The sequence below is a fragment of the Anastrepha obliqua genome, unplaced genomic scaffold (genome assembly GCF_027943255.1).
Source record: "Anastrepha obliqua isolate idAnaObli1 unplaced genomic scaffold, idAnaObli1_1.0 ptg000020l, whole genome shotgun sequence".
Classification (NCBI taxonomy): domain Eukaryota; kingdom Metazoa; phylum Arthropoda; class Insecta; order Diptera; family Tephritidae; genus Anastrepha; species Anastrepha obliqua.
In genome coordinates this window covers 218,728-232,508 of record NW_026562182.1, presented here as the reverse complement: position 1 = coordinate 232,508, position 13,781 = coordinate 218,728, and the positions used below count along the sequence as shown (strand labels likewise).

General features: G+C 37.7%; 1 protein-coding gene across 1 annotated transcript in view; it reads left to right on the top strand.

Annotated features, from left to right (window-relative positions):
* The first annotated feature begins 6,455 nt into the window (after positions 1–6,455).
* LOC129251446 (uncharacterized) overlaps positions 6,456–13,781 on the top strand; it is a 111,635-nt gene continuing 104,309 nt past the window's right edge. Inside the window, exons 1-2 of the mRNA XM_054890795.1 lie at positions 6,456–6,645; positions 6,742–6,896. Of these exons, the coding sequence (XP_054746770.1) occupies positions 6,456–6,645; positions 6,742–6,896 (345 nt within the window). The remainder of the gene's footprint in view (positions 6,646–6,741; positions 6,897–13,781) is intronic.

The following is a 13,781-nucleotide window of genomic DNA, read 5'->3' as shown; positions in this document are numbered from 1 at the left end:
CAATATAGAAACAAATAAGTAGCAGGCATTGCACCTTCCGATTACCATCTGTTCCGATCAATGCAGTCAGACTTTATTGGATATCGGTTCACTTCTTATGAGAACATCGCAAACTGGCTCAATGAATGGATCAAGCCAAAAGAAGGCGAATTTTTCGGCAGAGGAATCCGTATGCTGCAAAAAAGATGGAGTAGAGGTGTAGCTTCCAGTGGCATATACTTGGCATAATTTCATGTATTATTTAGTTGTTTAAATAATAATAACTTTGGCTAAGAAAGGACGGAAATTTATTCCCATACCAATATCATAAAATGCGTGAAAATTTGGATTCTTTCTTTTAACAATTGCATGTGAAAAATTAGATCATTAAAATGTCCACGATGAGCACGTCTACAGATAAAGGATGAGAGCTTCGAGATATGGAAGGCAGTCCTTGTTCTATCCCCTACAGAACCATTTCTTTGTAATTGTTTCCTCATCGCGTTGCGCATGCTGCTGCTTCTGCGCCTTCAAAGGTACTTTCTTTTGGTTTTTATTTAATAAAGAGCATATATTTGTATTTACAGTTATAAATACATATGTATGTACATGTATAGTTAATATGAAATTATCTACTTTCATGTGACATAAATTACATTTGGCGGCCGCCCTAGCCGAATGGGTTGATGCGGAAGACGTTGACTCGAATCTCCGTGAAACACCATAATGAAGAAAAAGTGTTTTCTAACAGCGGTCGCCCCTCGGCAGGCAATGGCAAGCCTCCGAGTCTATTTCTGCAATGAAAAATATCCTCGTAAAAAATATCTGCCGTTCGGAGTCGGCTTAAAACTGTAGGTTTATACTTTGTTGGGTTTCTTTTAGAATCAATTACAAAAATTACTAATTTGGTTCCACCCTTCAAGTATCGCCGTTTTAAGATCAGATTTGTTATGGATGCCTTATTTTTTTATGTTTGTCTTCAAAACCGACCACAAATTTTCGATGATGTGGGGCATTTATATATAACATTAAACATATTTGTAATATTTGTGATTTGTGCTTAGGATCGATACGTTGATCTTCTATTTGTAGTCTTCTAGTGCTTGAAACTAAGTTTTCTTTCAGAAGCTTTCAGTAAACAAATTTGTCCATTATTTCTTCGATAAAACTCCAATTTCCATTTCCATTTGATGACATGTATGCTCAAACCATAACGCTGCCACCGCCGTGTTTTATAGTAGCTCACAAATTGGGTAGCTTGAGCCCCGTAATGGACTCGTGCCATATATAAAGGTCTGCCATCTGATCCAAATAAATTAATTTTTACCTCGTCTCGCCTGAAAAGAAAAAATCCTGGGGTCTTATTTGGATGGTCAAACGCGAACTGCAATCTCTTAAATCTATTCTTTGCACCTAAGGTTTATAACGAGCTATTCCGAAATTCCAATTTGTTTCCCACAGTACCCTTCGAATAGTTTCTACGAGCGCTTGTTCCTGGATTTTCTCTGTGAATGTTTTGTTTGGAGCCTATCGTCCCTTATTTATCATAAGATTTTCGAGCATAAGGCGCTCAATAATGTGCTGAGTTGTTGACAAACTTAAAAGTACAATTTCAGCTAATTTACGATACGACGTAAGTAATATGTCTGCATACTCTGTTTTTCCAAACCATTGTGAAATATAGAACACCTTACAAAAAAATCGTATCTGTATCAAATAAGGTGTGAGTGACTGTATTTCCAAAGCATCGAATGTGCTACGCTTGAGCGTACATACAAATGCATGTATGCATGAACACGCAAAACACGAGTATACGAACACAAAAAAAATAATAATCGAAAGTCGAGTGTACGTATCCCACGAAATTTTAAAATTCACCTTATTATATAAGTTAACAAATAACACTTAATATATCGGATATTTTATAAGTTTATAATCAACCCTCGCTATCGCGTACTTCATAAGTTAAGAAACAGCCCTCGCAATTGCGACATTACATAAGTTGTATCAGCGCGCTATAGCTGCAATGGTCAGCGACGGTAACCGGACACTTTTGTTTTGCTGCAAGAGTTTCCGTTATCGCCAAAGATTTTGCTGAGTCGGCTTGCCGACCATGACATTGTGGCGTGATGCGAGTTTTGGCTTAGCTTAAGTGAAATATTCTATGTATTTAGTTTTTAGTTTGAATACAGCGCTCTTCCAATAAGTCGCTTAAATAAAGGTGGAAAGCGCGCATTGACGAGTCTAATGCACGTATCTTCTATAAACCCGGCAAGGACAATCTGGTGGCGGATGCCTTGTCAAGACAGCAGCTCAACGCTGTGAATGAACAAGAAATTGAGTCCTGCGCAGCAACGACCCACAGTGAGGTATCTCTCACCAACACCATTGAGACAACAGACAAACCCTTGAATTGTTTTCAAAACCAAATAGTGCTAGAAGAAGCGCGTTTACCCTTAAAACGAAGTTTTATTCTTTTTGGAAATAAGAAACGCTACTTGATCAGCTATACTTGCATCGAATCGCTGCTAGACGAGCTCGAAGATGTAGTTTCACCCAAATGCGTAAATGCTCTCCACTGTAATTTACACACGCTTGCAATGATACAAGATTCATTGGTTCGTAGATACCCGGCCACAAAGTTCTGGCATTGCAAAAATCGCGCAGTGGACGTATTTGCGGTGTGAGATAGAAGGGAAATCCTCACAGCCGAGCATAATAGGGCCCATAGGTCTGCACAGGAAAATATTAAGCAGGTACTCTCGGAGTACTACTTTACAAAGGTGACCAGAATGGCCAGTGAAATAGTACAAAATTACAAAACATGTGCTGGGGCTAAATATGATAGACACCCCAAAAAACAAGAGCTTGGGGAGACACCGATCCCCTCACATGTAGGTGAGATGTTACACATAGACATTTCCTCCACTGACTGTGACAATGAACCGTCATTGAATTCAGAGACCATAGTGACTATGCTCGCAAACAACTATGGGGTCAGCATTTCAAATGCACCACCATTGCATAGCATCTCGAATGGACAGGTTGAGCGCTTTCACAGCACTCTGTTAGAGCTAGCCAGATGCCTAAAGATCGTTAAAGGCATAAATGACACCGTAGAAGTCATTTTACTGGCTACAACTGAGTACAATATGTCGATCCATTCGGTCATCGACCAGAGACCAGTTGATGTGGTTCAGGCGCGCCCAGATGAGCCACAAGAAAAAATACAAGAAAAGATCAGAAACGCTCAGACGATGCTCAGAGCTAGGGAGAACGCAAATCGGCAGAATAGGGTCTTCGACGTTGGTGACAAAGTTTTGGTCAAGTCCAACCGACGACTCGGAAACAAACTCACACCTTTATGTGATGAGAAGGCCGTGGAAGCAGACCTGGGGACCGAGGTCCTCATTAGAGGGAGGGTGGTCCACAAGGACAACCTAAGGTGACTCCCTTGTTTTTTTTACACCTTTTTTTAAGCCACTAGCAAACTCGTATAAGTTAGATATAGTTGTTCAACTTACTTTTAGCCACTTGGCATAGTTTTTATAAAACTTTCTTGGTGGTGGGCCTTAAAAAGAAAAACAAAAAAATTGCTAAAAAAGAAGAAAACAACCTCATTTCACAGGTTTGGATCCATATTACTCCTTTCCTTATCCCTGGCTTCGGCACATGTCATCGACTACTCGCGTGCCAGGTACATTCCCATCGTCGACGGCGAAATCTTGGTATGGGAGAAATACGCCTATGTCAGGCACTCGGCAAACCTCTCAGAGTACGCGCGAATGGTGGAAGAAACAGTCAAATTAATTGACATGTTCCCGCTATCCCACATGAAAAAACTTCTAAGTGTGGACACGGCACATCTACAAGACCTATTGGAGGCGTTAGGCACACACCATAGAGTCGCCAGGAGCTTAGATTTCCTAGGATCCATACTGAAGGTTGTGGCGGGTACACCCGAAGCCGATGATTTAGAGCAGACTAGGTTTACTGAAATGCAATTAATAATGCCAATAATAGACAGATAGAAATAAACACTAGAGTCCAGGATCAGCTTAGCCAGTTAACAATCACTGTCAACAGAATTCTCAAGATAGCCAAAAACTCACAAGTTGACACTAGTCATTTATTTGAAACACTACTGTCTAGAAACAGAATGCTAATGATGGAGTTGCAAAATTTAATGCTTGCTATTACTCTTGCAAAGGCTAACATTGTTAGCCCAAACATTTTGGCCCACTCAAATTTGAAATCAATTTGGCTAGAGGAACCCACCAACACTCCCATAGGAGATCTCCGTTGCGTCCGTAAAAGTTCTTAAATCCATTAACACCATACACTTTATAATTAAATTCCCCAAGATTAAAAGAGCTTGCAGAAAGATCACGATTTATCCTGTCGTCCACAAGAACTTCATAGTGCGATTGCTTGACAACGTCATAGCCGAATGCGATGGAGAAACCCACACACTGCAGAGTTGCGCCGCTTCACCTGGAGCCACATTTTGTCGTCTGGCTTTGGAAAGTTCATGTGCCAAAGAGCTCCATGCAGGTGGCACGGCACACTGCGAGATCCAGCCGAGCAACCTGGAAATAATCACCCATGTAGATGACGGAATCATCATCCTCAACGATGGGTCCGCAAGGATTCAGGTGGACAACGGCACTGAGATCCAGGTACAAGGCACGCATCTCATCACGTTCGGAGACCGAGTCGCAATTAACGGGACTCTGTTTTACAATCACAACAACGTACGCAATAGAGTCCCGGGTATTGCCAATTCTCCCTTGCTGAACATCACTGCCACCCAAGATGTCCTCAGCCTCCCTTACCTTCATCGTTTGAATGAACGTAATCTGGAGGTGATACAGCAATTCGAGAAAAACGCCGGAACTGATCAAGCTTATCGTGTGGCATTCATCATTAGAGCCATATGCTGTGCTTTAATCTGCATTGGCCTCACTCTTTGTCGAATCATCGGTGCAAAGAAGTCTGCAAAGCAGTTACGAGAAGTCGTCGCCGGGATTGGGTCGGCCGAGGACGGCCTTATACTTGAAGGGGGAGTAGTTAACAAATAACACTTAATATAGGATATTTCATAAGTTTATAATCAACCCTCGCTATCGCGTACTTCATAAGTTAAGAAACAGCCCTCGCAATTGCGACATTACATAAGTTGTATCAGCGCGCTATAGCTGCAATGGTCAGCGACGGTAACCGGACACTTTTGTTTTGCTGCAAGAGTTTCCGTTATCGCCAAAGATTTTGCTGAGTCGGCTTGCCGACCATGACATTGTGGCGTGATGCGAGTTTTGGCTTAGCTTTAGTACAAGAATACAGCGCTCTTCCAATAAGTCGCTTAAGGGGTAACACCACTGTAGAAATTTCAAAAAATTGATTTTTTTTTTATAAGCTTAAAAAATTCTTTGAACCTTTTAAAATACAGAACAAAAAGTTTTATACGTTACCGAAGTTTATTTCATAAATATTTTAAGCTTTTAACCAAGCGTTAGTGACTGCTACCTAACGATTTCTCCAAATTTCCAAACTTTAAAAGCGTTTTTCTCAAAACACGTTTTCTGAAATTGGCACGCAGCATAACTCAAACAATTTTAAATATTTTTAATCAGGTTTTTCACTACGTCTGTATAATAACCTTCTTAAGAGAAAAGCGTAGGGGATTTTCGATAGATTAATTTAAAAGATTGTTATAATTATTTAAGTGCCGTTTTTTTAGTCCAAAATAGAGTTTTTTCCTTCAAATGCTTGCTAATTCCACAAAAATAAATATTTTTTAAATCCCCTACGTGTTTCTCTAGCTATTCTTATCTAGATTAAGAAAGAACAAATTTCCTTGTTCCAGATTAAAATTTGCACCCTCTGTGCCGCGGAGCTCCTTCAAGAGAAACCACATTACAAAAATGTCTCCAATACCGCCATTTTGTAAAATTTTTCGATCAATCTTTGTAGTTTTGTAGTTTAGTATATAAGTAATAACTTCCCAAATCAGAGTGATTGTTTTCCCTTTCTTTCTATACAAAAAAATTCTTTAAAAATCGTGTTTATTTTACGCGTGTAGAGTGGTGTTACCCCTTAAATAAATATTCACCCCGGCACTTGGCCGTTAAATAATTTGTTTTATTGTCTGAGCCCGAGGCTAGCAATAAGATGCACAGTTCGCCTCTCAACCTAATCTTCACCCACAACAGGACCGGAGAATATTAATTTATATATATATATAATATATATATGTTTATACGTTTACCGTGCTCAGTGCTTAGGCAAAGACAAATCGACAACGCACTTGCTTTGTGAATTTGCCCTTCCCCTTCTTTTTACTCGAGTGTCCGCATCTATATGTCTGATTGCCAAAAGTTTAGTGACTGTGATTCTATCTCATTATTTACTAAAGGCTTACTAATTATTCGCTAAACTCGACATACTCCTGATTACCTTCTCTATTCCAATTATTTATGTATACTTTATTTCTCATAGGAATCACTGCATCAAATACAAAACCTGAGATAGAAACTGGAGGTGCTGCGCGTTCGCTTAAGGAACGTTTTGAGAGAGGTGATATATTCAAGGACTCTAGAGATCACAGTAAAGAGAAATCGTGCATTAAAAGTGGACTACAAAATGAAGCTGACGTGTTTGAATCCGGTAAAAAAGAAAAGCAGAAAACTTGTGATAGTCCTTGTCGGAAATAATTTATTCGGAGAGTATTTTACATTTACTGAATATACATTCATTTTCCAGCGATTAGCAAAACATCACGGAGCATTTTTATGGAATTAGATGCTAATGTAGCTGCTGGCAACAAACAAATGAACACATCAACGCCGCTAAATCGACAGCTGAACCAGCAACATTCATATAATATAAAGCGGCATAGTAACGAAAATTATTCCGAGGTAAGAAAATTACAATATATTAGTCTTGATGAAGTGCAAATGCACCCTAATTTACTCTGTTAACCGCTTACTATAAAACAGTAGGCCTCTTTGATTCGCCAAACATTAGCAAGTGGAGAATAGATGAAAAGGCGCTGCCCAAAATTATATTTGTTTGGAAGCACTTAATGAGTCTTAGTAAAACCGGTTTCATACACGTTAATATTTGTTGCTTAAACTCCTTACTTGTGATGCTTGTGCTCTGTCAACACCCTTTATGTTCTCTTTCTTCTTAATGTTGTTATTGACTGTAGACCAAAAACTAACAATTGCAAGGTATATGAACATGACGGACAACACCAAGGGAGAACTCGCAAAGTTAAAGCAACAAAAATCTCCCTGCATGAGCCTTTTTTTCTAACGCTCGTTTATAATAGCCTAACGAAATCGAGACAAATATGGAGAAAGTATGTCTGTTCGTCCAAGCCAAAAATTCTGGAGGCATAGTGTGTTACAATAGCTTTTTAGTCTCATTCGTACACTATCTAGTGTTTCTAATAAACCTCTGCAGCGATTTTAAATCAGTGTTCAATACGTGATTTAGTCTAAGGAAATGAGAAATTGTCATGATATCGGATGATTCCATAACGGCTTATCTGCACATCTTCCTATTAGGGGTTGCTCTGTTTGAATTTTCATGAAGACGTGTATATACTTATATGTACAAATTGTAAAATATTTATTTTTTAACAAAAGAATTTACAATAATCTTGTAAGCTTAGCAAAGCTAACAATCGTAGTCATCTCCAATCTGGTGCATTTGAAAAGAACTCCCATTAACCAATTCTAATCGGATGAAGATGAACTTCATACTTAATTGCTCTTTACTGTTAACTACTCTGTACGCTCTCACACCAGTCGACTCCAACTTTCATAGTAACTGCGAGCGATGCGTATGATGTTCGCTGTCAACTGCACTCACTCTCCCAGCAGTCGACTCACACTTATTAGAGCCGTATGCGTATGATGTTCGCTAGTTGGACAGAAGAAAGAATGTTCGATTGCGTAGGAGACCAGCAGTTATTTCTGCGTAACTCTTCCCCTTCTAAAAGGCGGCTTCCGCGATCCTCGATGGTCTGTGACGTAGTACGTTCAATTTACAAGCCGCCCTATGTTGATAAAACTTCTGCCAAGGATGCTATAGCGACTTAGAGAGTGTTGTAGAGGTCAAATACATTGAACAACTGGATGTGAAATCCATAAATGCAAGGTGAAATGCTGGAATTAGAGAGCGTATGCAATATCATGATTGCAAGATCGCATTTTCTTAAAACTTCTAATTATAATTATAATTAATTCAAAAATAAAATAATCCTGAATTGTTTACATAGGTATAATATGTGAAATGGTTTTATTATTTAACTTTTGTAGAAAATCGAATCCGAGTTGTTATTGTACGTATATAAATTAATATTTATTTCGAATTGCCTCTATGGACTACCCCCTCTTTAATTAAAATTGTAGTCCCTAAATCTTTCTCAACTATATGTTCTTCATGGAGTGGTGTTAATTTATTTCCAAGTCTGGTATTTCTTATTACCATAACCCTATCACCTTTTTTTAAATACACGTTCTGTTTTTCGTTTATTGTAAGTTCTTAGTACCAGTTTCTGCGCATGTCTTGTACGTTCTGATATTTCATTACTCGTATTGTCAGCCGTGGCTCGATGTCAATTGGCCTCTTTATAGTCACGGAATGTATTGTTTTGTTATATTCAATAGTTGACAGCAATATTGTGCCATCAATAAGTCTTTCTAACTTCAAGCATCTAGCAATCTCTACTAAAGCAGTGTGAAACCTCTCTACTTGACCGTTAGAACTGCTATGCAGCGGTGGAGCATTAATGATTTCGATACCGAATTTTTTGGAAAGAAGATGTCTGACAGTGTTTGAATTCAGCGATGTCTCGTTGTCACAGTCAATAATTTTTGCTTTAGGAACGATATTTAAAATTTGTATAAGTTGGGGTTTTATGTCCACAATTGTTCTCGACGCTATGGTTTGAACGATCGCGAATTTGGAGTACTTGTCCACACATGGTAAGAAATACTTTGAATCGGTAGAAAAGGTATCAATATGAAGGACTTCTCCCGAATATAATTGAATGGGGGTGTCTCTACTATTTTATGTCTTTGATGACGCCTGTTGTATTTTGATTTTGAGCAAATCTTACAGTTTATCACAATCTCTTTTTTTTCTTTCTTTGGGAAAATGTAGTCTTTCAAAATTCGCTTTACAAAGTCCTGCGCGATTGTGCTCCGTAGTTATTATTTCAAGCTGGTCATTTGGGTCAAAGATGTAAATTACATAATTTTTAGTGTATCATAATTTAGAATTTTGAAACATTTGGTCTAAGTCATGTTGAATGTATGCTAGGATTGATAAATAATTATATAATGTACTGCATTGACTATATTAGTGTTTACAAGATTCTAAATAGTATCCAAGAGAGTGCTTTTATCACAAAATTGTATAATGTATCTTGCTCTATTTCCGAAAAAGATAAATGTTCGTTTGGAAGGAATTTCAGCTTCTTCAATAATAATTTGATTTCTAAAACAATTAACTGGCTGCCTCTGTGGTATTAGTTAGGGGCCTCTCGCTGTGAATAGTAGCTGAATCTGAATTCAAGTTTTCTTCCATCACATAAACCTGCTGACCTCTGACCGTAGCATCCGCCGCCTACTGAAAAATGATCTCAAAGTCAAGTGTTGGATCTTACATTGTCTTTTCTGAAAAAAAAATTTTTCAAATTGAGCAATTCGTAAACTCCCAAAACGATAGGGTTTATTTTACCGACGGTTCATACGAGAATATGAGTCATCGATTGGCCACCAGGAGGCAGCACCCGCAACAGGCAATAGTTTGGACCGCTGTAATCGTAGATTACAAACTCACCAGACGCGAATCCGATGGATTATTCTCTGGCCACTTGGAGAGAAAGATCCGAACTAAAAGATTCACCAGTCTTGAGGCGCTGGAAAAAGTATTGCCTGCGAGGGAGCCAAAATACCTGCAAGTCACATTCGGACAGCTTGCGATTAGTTTCTAGACCGTCTCAAGGCCATAGTCAAGGCAAAAGTGGTCATATCGAGCAAAAGAAAATGGAGTCTTAATTTTGTATTATTTTCACACATTTTTTACTTTGAATTGAGTAAGTTTCCAAAATAAGTTTATGGCCTTTTTAATTGGTTTCACTTCGAGTGCCGGACCCTGTGTAGCATAGTTTCACATTGTGTTCGTCGATAAATGCTTTCTAACGTTTGATTTTTGCGTTTGGATTTCTGTCCGAAACCGCAAACGTTAGTGGTTGGTGGTCGGTAAAAATATTTAAATGTCGCGCGCCATAGAGATAGTTGTGAAGGTTTTTCAGCGTACACACAATTACCAAGAGTTTTCTTTCATTAGTAGCGAAATGAAATTCTTTGCTTTTCAAGGTTCAGGGGCTAGCTTCTTGAGAAAGAACTGCACCAGGCCATAATTGGATGCATCTGTAATTAAATCGAAAGTTTTTTTAAATAAGGGTAAGCGTGAATTACTTCCTCTGATCCTTAAATGTGTTTTAGCGTCTCAAACTCTTTGTGCTGTTGTGAGTTTAAGAGGATTTTAACATTCTTAGATCTATAAGCGTTGGCTTTTCCATTCTCAACTTTTAAAATATCACTCAAGAGTATGGCAAAGTCTTTGACGAAGCATCTGTAGTAACGTGCTAATCCTAAAAAGGATCTAAGACCGTACTATCTTTCGGCAGGTGGGAAGTTTAACATTGTGTTTACTTTGTCAGGGCCAGTATTAATGCCACCCTTTGGTACAATAAATACAATACTCTCATGTTAGCATCATGTAAACTATTCAATACCCAGGCTATGTCTTTGATATGTTGTTCTTTTTTCTGTGAATAAATTATAACGTTATGTACGTAAACACAACAGCTTTTTCTTATTTGTTCCCTCAGGATGTTGTCTATAGCTCTTTGAAAAATGCTGGTGGCGTTTTGTAATCCGAATAGTAGCCTACAAAATTCAAATTTTCCATTTTTTACGGAAAAAGCAGTTTTCTCTCTATCTCGTTCTGCGAGCTCAATCTGATGAAAACCTGACTTTAAATCGAGGTTAAAAGTATTGTGCGAGTCCCATGTTTGATAAAATAGACATAACATTTAGTATCGGGTTTTTGTCGACAGTGGTATTTTTGTTCAGTTAACGAAAATCTACTACTACTATCCCCCAAATGGGATTATTGTATGGAGACCTAGATGGTCTAGTAATGCCATTCGGTAAAAGTTCTTTTATTTTGTTATTAACAAAATCTAATACTTCGGGTACGGATATGGCTTAAAATAAATCGGTTCTTCATGTTTTGTATGAATCGCAGAATCGAATGTGGTAGACATTTGTATTATATGGCAGAGATTCAGTGAGATCGGCGAAAGCTTGTGATCTGTTTTCTATCATATTTAAGAACTCCTTTTACTGCAAGGGGAACGCTTTCTTGTTGAATTTTTAAAGCTTTAACACTTGTACTTCTAAGAAATAATTTTTTTTCAGTTCCGGAATCACGTACAATTTCTCCTTTTTGAAGGACCACGACTGCATTGAGTCGCATTAACTGGTCAAACCCAATTGTCGCATCAAATGTTATTAGATTTGGTAATATAATAAAATCGGAAGTTATACCAAACAAATTAATTTTACATTTCTCTCTTGCTTTGGTTTCGCCATGAATTGACTTAACTACGAATGGTTTAGTTAAGGTGCGTTAAGCAAATGGCTTAATAAAATTTTGTGAAGCTCCTGTATCTACTAAAATTTTTATCTCCCTGCTCTCAGCTCTTATTGATCTTCTGACCGAAGGAAGCTGGGGAGTTTTCCTAAAAAATTAAGTTCATATTCAATAGCTTCGACTTCATGTTCTACATAAGAATTGGTTTCTACTACAACCTCAATTGTATCAGAAATGTGGTGGAGTCTCTGAACTTTTGGCCCAGTGTTCCTATCTGATATGGGCGGTCACTTGATTTGTTGACCTTGGTTGCTACTATTTAATTGAAAAATGCTCAAACTTTGCTGAACGGCGGAAGCGAGATGTGGATGGGTCTACGTACGTTGCTTCAGGGGGAGCCTGGTTTATAAGGTCAAAAAAATCAAAAATCAATCTTTGAATTGGCGTACATGAATGAAAAAAAACGTATGAACCTTTTGAAATGAATCATAGCTTGTTCCCTTCAGTATTAAATTCTCTTCTATTTGAACTAACAAAATAGATAAAAAAAAATTTTCAAGATTTTTATACCAGGTTGAAGTAAATTTTTTTTTGAAGTTGAAATTTTGGAATTTCTCTCAGTTTTCTTAGTTCATCTAGAATAAAAAATCATGATAATTAGAAATCCATTTGAATTTTTTGCTTTAGATAATAATTACGAGCTGTATCTTGTACGCTAGCTGGAAACTCCAGCATTGCAGCGCTCTACTAATTTCTATGTTAAACATTTTTTTCAACTTATTTTAACCAGTACAACATTTTTTTATACTTTTTAAATGTTCATTAAAAGATAGGAAAAATTTTGCAGTGCTAAATTAATTTTTTCTTTAAAAAAAAAAATCGCAAAGAGATGCAATTTTTAGACCTCATAAACCAGGCTCCCCCCTTCACCGCGTTCCTCTCTACTATTACTGTCAGTATTGAATTTTTCTTGCCTTTTTTTGAAAGTTTGGATTTTTGTGACCACTCAATGTTTCCATTTGGTTGTTTTTCCTTTCATTTACTGTTCTACCTGAAAACTGACCCAGGTTCCTTTGCTCAAAACGCTTTGAATAGTTTGCTGTTAACATATGTATATCGTTGATGGTTTGCCTCTACCTCTTGCGCAAGTGCCAAAGCAGAAGGCAAATCTGTTGGACACGTATAAAAGAAAATGTCGCAAAGGGGTTTCCTAAGGCCAGAAACAAAAACACGTAGTTCATCCAGCCTATATTTCTCATTTATTGAGTTAGTTAAACTGCCTTCATAAGTCATGATACATAGTTTTATTAGTAAGTAATGTGAGTTTTCTTTCGACCTCATCGTAGAATTTCAAAACTGTCAGACTTCCCTATCTCAAGGTATTTAATTCTTGTTCAGTTAAATAAATTGGTCGCTTCTCTGCGTAAGTGAAATCTAATCTTGCTATAATGCCCTTGAAGTTCAAAGCAGTGTTGAAGGAAGCCAAAACTGCATCTGCAGGGCCTCTAACTTTATTTGTGATGATTGCCACTTCTTGATAAGGTTTAGCGCTTCCATCATACTGATCATACAATTTAAAGGCGGTATGTGTGGCTTGCCTCCATGAGACGTAAAACTCTCTTGCCTACCTTCATCTTCAGGCAAAGATTTAACAATCAGACTATAAATCAGACTATGAAATTCATGGAAATCCAATGATGACCATATCATTTGTATGAATTAAAAAAATAGGTACTGAGAAAAACACTTACATAATTGATTTTCTTTAAACTCGTGGTTTGATTATGTTCTGTATGTGCATTGATTTGCCAAAGGGCAGCCAAGGCCCGTTAGATGCCTGAGGTAGGTCGTCCAAAATGTTTACGGTAGTATCCAATGATTTTTACAGCAACAGGATTTCTGAATTTGCGCCGCTTCATCCAACACCGTCTAATGTAAACCAAAGGGGAAAACATGGTTCTTTTTTATGTATTCTACGCCATTGACGTCCGCAGACAGTATTAATTTCGTATTTTTAAAATTCCAAGCTTACTATACGAATTCGTAATTTGTTACGGAATCCGTTTTTTAATAGAATTGAGACTTTAAATTTTTAGCAAACCCCACGTTGGGCGCTAAATATA